This window comes from Argiope bruennichi, chromosome 11 (assembly GCF_947563725.1).
Source record: "Argiope bruennichi chromosome 11, qqArgBrue1.1, whole genome shotgun sequence".
NCBI lineage: Eukaryota > Metazoa > Arthropoda > Arachnida > Araneae > Araneidae > Argiope > Argiope bruennichi.
Window position 1 is genome coordinate 14633098 of NC_079161.1, and position 6000 is coordinate 14639097.

The 6000-nt window shown below is 30.4% G+C and overlaps 1 protein-coding gene across 1 annotated transcript in view; it reads right to left on the reverse strand.

Moving 5' to 3' along the window:
• The window catches only part of LOC129957065 (multidrug resistance-associated protein 1-like), a 101213-nt gene extending 96055 nt beyond the window's left edge, over positions 1-5158 (reverse strand). Inside the window, exon 1 of the mRNA XM_056069201.1 lies at positions 4855-5158. Coding sequence (XP_055925176.1) covers positions 4855-4881 — 27 coding nt within the window. The 5' untranslated portion in view covers positions 4882-5158. The remainder of the gene's footprint in view (positions 1-4854) is intronic.
• Between the last annotated feature and the right edge of the window lie 842 nt (positions 5159-6000).

The following is a 6000-nucleotide window of genomic DNA, read 5'->3' on the forward strand; positions in this document are numbered from 1 at the left end:
AAATTTTTTCGTACCAAATTTCATATATTCAGGTCATTGCCTTTTTTAGTTGCCGTGCTTATTTCGCTCAAAATTTGTACGCTTCTATACTAAGAATGTTAAATCTGAAAACCGAATTTCATCTATCTAGCCCTCTTCGCTTTGTAGTTAACGAGTTCGCTTATATTCGAACAGTTGGGCAGATAGCCTTCTGAATATATTTTGCTCAAAATTTGACAGAAATCTACAAATTTGGTGTTAATCCTGTAAACCAAATTTCATCCGAATAGCTCAAAGCGTTTTTGAGTAATATGTGTCACAGATAGACAGACGGGCATTTCCTAAAAATGTGCTTTTCGAACTCAGGGTGGTCTAATACGTGGATATTCGTTAAAATCTCGAGTTCGAATTTTTTGCTGATTACTATACTTTCTCTATACTTCGCATATGAGAAAATAACACATATTTTTCTGCTATTTTAGAATTTAAAAAAATATATTCGTTCTATATGTCCTAAGTTTTCTTTCTTTTGGGTATAAAATCTGCTTGAGAAAAATTCTCCTTTATTTACTACTGCAATTTTGACTATTTTCATTGTCTAAAACGTCCCAATTTCTTTAAGATACATATTTTGACTATACTCATTTTCTAAAACGTCCCAATTCCTTTAGGATACATATTTTGACTATTTTCATTGTCTAAAACGTCCCAATTCCTTTAGGATACATATTTTGACTATTTTCATTGTCTAAAACGTCCCAATTCCTTTAGGATACATATTTAATTCTTTTAAATTAATTCCAAAACTGAAGTTAGATGTTCTGATTACTTGTTTGGGGCCTTCTATGATTTAGAGAAACTTGTAGTTAGTTTTATACAGGCACTTTTTTTACAAAAATCGATAATGCAACATATGCAAAACCGTATGATTTTAAGTACGCCTTGCTGAGTTAAATTTTAAATGTTTCATTATGCAATTAAAATTCTAATGCTAAATACAGGGTGTTTCTGAATTCATGGGCCAAACTTTAAGAATAGGTAAAATAAATACAAAGAAGCATTTTTTGTATAGTAGTATAGGATCAGAAATGAAAAATGTAGACAGAAAAAACAAGAAATGCTAAGGTAATGAGGGGGGGGGGGAGTTGCATAATATCTTTAGAGCTGACGATATATAAAATTAGTGACGTAACTTAAACAAAGATGAATTTTTTTGGAATAAAAATATTGAATAAATATGAAAGTTGGCATCATCAAATCATTTACAAAACAATTTTATTGTGTTTGAATGGCATTATGCCAGCTTCAAACGACCGAATGCGGGCCGCTTGGTACTCAACATACCTTCTTATTTCATTACTTTTCACTTCTAACCCTATATTTCTATACAAAAAATACTTCTTTATATGTATTTTACCTATCCTTAAAGTTTGCAACATTAATTCAGGGACAACCTGCATATAAAAAGAATTTCAGGGGGAGTGTTAATTTTTATAAACATGCTCCCGTTTTTCTAAATAAGTTTATTTATTCGATAATATATTGGAGCCACATGAATTTGACACATACAACCTCAAAATGGTTATCCCGCCCCACACGGAGACACACGGAAAAATATAAATGACCGGACTCCCGCAACAACTACACTAGCAAGAAGTGCGGTTGAGTCCTACGTACCATCACCGACCACGGTACAACCCATCCCTAAGGAAGTACGTCCCGTCATCGATCGGAGGAGCCGACCCCACATTTTTCTGTACCCACCAGAGTGAAGGGGATCACCACCTTACTGGAAGTTTCTCATCCTCAATTATGAGATGCCCCCCTTGAGGATTGACAAATATACAAGTCTTAATTGTATATTGTCAACTCTTATTTATTCTGTACAAGCAGCTGCTATTTATTCTATAAAAAAATGTATGATACAATCTTTGTTGGAAAACATCGCAAATAACTACAACATTTCGCACTCTACGATTTAAGGAGGATTCTGAGCTATTTCGAAGGACAAATTCCTTTCTGATAATAATAGTTAAACGTACTTTAGTTGCATTATGATAAAATATTGCTTTTCAGGAAACATTTTGACATAGTTTCCTTTGATGGTATGCTTATTAATTACTTATTTTTAATTAACTATATTTAACATTATTAAAAAAATGTTTTTACTATTTGAAATATGTTTGCTCAAGAGTATCCATCAAATAGTTCGAAAATGAAGCGCTTTATGTAAAACACTGAAAATAGTATTATCAATTTTTCAACTGCTTATCTCGCGGTTTCCACGAGTTGGAAATCAGTCTATTTTTGAAGTCTTATCTTTAGTATTACAGATTTAAATCATTCTAGCCGGTTTTGGCGACCAATCTGTTTGCTTAGATTATTGACTCCTTAGGGCGTTAAATTATTAATATGGGTGCATTTCTTTAAAATAAACATTTTGTAATTTGATGTAACTAAAACATATGAATTGATTAAAATAGTTTACGGCAAATAACAAAATGTAATATTAAATAAAAGTTAAAATCCTACTACAGATTGAATGATTGTCAAAAGCGCGTGCTTGAATGTTTTGGCGGGGATTTTGAATCCCATAGAAACGTTGTTTCAGATACTGTATCAAATTGAATTAAAAGTATTATTAAACTTAAATGAAAAATGGTACGAAAATGAAATTGATATAATTAAAAAGTAGTTTGTTTTTTTTATCTTAAGATAAAACAAAAACCTTTTTTAAAATATATGAATATCAATTTCTGGGTAAAAGTGAATTATAGTGTGCCCCCTTGCTGCGCCAACAATGCCAAATTGCCAATAAAGATGGCGGACAAAATAAACAAATACTTCCGCGGAACAGTTACGGTTACCATTTCCCGCCATATAATTAGGACTTTTTACTGATAAGTATTATTTTATTTTTCCATTCTGTGCGGTGCCAGCAGAATTTTTTAACTTTAAAAAACATCCTACGGCTTCGTTAGCAGTGAGAGCTGGAACCTAGTAGCTTCGCTAGGACATTGAACATAAGGACTGTGTGTATAACAGAAAACAGTACATAACCGAAAGAAAGGAAAGAGCGGAGATTAGAAGCAACCCTGAACATTCTTCATACAAAATTTCAAACATCCTTTTCCCAACTTCATCAACTCGTAAAAAATATATTTCACTCACCCTTCATCCATCCTGCAGGTTCGAAATACTGTCTTCCATCCCATTTACCCGACATCCATTCTTGCACAATTGCCGACATGACAAATTATGAAGGGAACCAACCGTTAGAACACCAAAAGAATTACGAGAATTGCAAAGAATTCCATTGCAGCTGTCTTTTAAAGTGAGAATGCAGACAATTTCGTAAATTAAGAATTCAGACGATTTTTTAAAGCGCATACTGACAATTAAAAAGTGCAAAAGAATAAATATTTTCTGTTCGTACTCACATTTAAAAAAAAAGAAAGAAGAAAATAACTTTTAATTATAAGCTTAATTCTCTTTACTTAATAAACTTTTAATTATAATAAAGAACAAATTTTAAATCTTTAATCGATATTTTTTTAATATTTTTAATTTAACATTTTTCATAATATAATTGTAGTTCATGTATAACTCAACCATTGCAAAAATTATAAAAAAAAAAAAAAAAAAAAAAAAAAACAGCATTAGGGTTGCTAGAAGAGCGTTCCGATGGGTTGCCATATTGGCGACAAACTCGGGGGCACTCCATTCTTCACTCCATCCCAATTTCTGTAAGCAAGTCTTAATGATTACAGCTATACTTAAGATTAATATATGGACGCCGAAATTTAAAAAATTTGCTGCGATTTCACGCCAAAGATAGTCGTGACAATTTTTGATTGCAACTTAAAAGCATATTGTTAACATTTCTGATATATATCCACTACTGCAGACTTTTAAAGAGTTTTTGGACGATTGGCACGTTATTGACATACTTGGCGAGAAACGGTACATTAATCTTAATTCTTACCACGGTTATTTAACTGGCAGCCGTTAAGCCTATTTTTGCACTTGATTCAACTTTTTGTTTGAAGCCTATTTCTTGATTTCTTTTATATCTTCTTTCCTTTGAATGAATGTCCTCTTTGGAAGACATGAGGAACTAACTCTAAAACACTTCTAATAATATTTTGCAGTTCCATTAATTAGTGAAGCGAAGCAATCGATTTCAATGAATGAAGTAGTATGGAATTCGAATGCTGTTTTGTTTATATTTGGATGTTGCCATTCGATAATTAGTAATAAGCTCGATTCCTGTATCACACACGTTAGCGTTTTATATATATATATATATATATAGAGAGAGAGAGAGAGATTATTATCAGATAGCATATAATAATAATTATACTGGTGGTTAAACTTGCTTGCAAACGTTGTATCTAACTAATGATAATCAAAGAATTAATTTACAAATTTTAAAAAAAACCCACAGTAAATCCTCAATTTAAAGAACTTCGGAGTAACAGATTTAGATTTTTGATATTATTTGTACCATTTTAATAAGCCTGACACATTTTATTTGCCAACTCTTCAGTTTTTATTATTAAAATGCTCATAAAATATTTTATATTTGTATTATTTATGGATAACATTCTATTTAAAAAATTACTTTATAAATGACATTATAAACTTTTCATAAGACAATTTATAATTTAGTTCGCTTTCATTATTAAGAACGCCATTGTATGGCAATTTGTCTGTTAAATGTTAAAATTCACTGCAGCCAAATTCGTAAAAATAATTTTTTTTAGTTTTTACTTCGAAAATGCTCAACAGATGGCGCCACAAGTTTATTTCCATGGATGTTACTAAATATAGTTTAAATCACAAATATAGTTAACTACAGAAGAAATTACATACCCAAAAGACCGAATCACAAAATGACATCTTTAATCCACTCGAGATAATGCTTGCTTCAATAAATATTTTGTCTTTCGTCGGATTAAAAAAAAGGAATTACGAATAAGTAAGGTGAAACGTGTCCATTTTCGTTGAGCACTGTTTTGAATAAAGAAAAGAAACAAAATGGCGGAGCCCGACGGCGGTTATGTCATTTGAATCGACGCTGATAATGGAGACAACAGTTAAGAAGGCGCTTTGTTCAACTCATTCGGCCTTTAAGAAGAAAATTTGAGCACCGATTTCACCCAGAATTGGATTTATCTCTGAAAATGATAACGTTTGAGTGGAAACCTTGGGCAACAATGGGTTTCGTACTTCAGGGCTGTTCTTGCCGGGTCACGTGCTCTTGACATTTTCATTTAATGCACGAAAGCTTTTGAATAATATACATTGCTTTTTTTCAAAAAAAAAAGTGAGAGTTTGTTTCAGAAGAAGCACATTATTTTATCATCAATCTTGTAAAGAAAGGGTTTTTTTTTAAGACAAATTGAAAAAAAATAATAATAATAATCTTACATAATAAAATGAGATTCGATAAACATATTAAGCTTAAATATTTTATCAAACCAATTTTTTCCAATTTATTTTTCAAATGTATGTATTCAAATTGTAAAATGAAATGATTTTATGTTTCCTGCTATTCAGTATGTAATTTAGAAATACATTTTATAAGCGAAATATTTTTATGCTTAGAATCGTTATTTTATTTTGGAATAAATTTTTAAAGCGTACAATACAGTAATAAAATATAAATAATTAACTTTTGGAATTATTTTGAGAATTTATATATATACGAGCGTGTTAGATAATACACATTGTGAGGCCATTTTTATTAATAACAGTCTAATTTGTTTTCACATTTTAGCACAACTTTAACTTAATTAACATGTTAATAATTTATTTTAAATTTATAGTCTTTTATTTCAGTTACTTTGCAAAAAGTATATTTTTTAATATGTATATCAGGAAAAAAATATTAACTATAACCAACAGTTGTGATTTCTTATTTACAAGTAAAACCAGTAAATTATTACGGGAAGCAAATATGCGGAAATTATTAAATTCCAAACAAATCTAACATTAAAAATGATCATTTTACGGAAT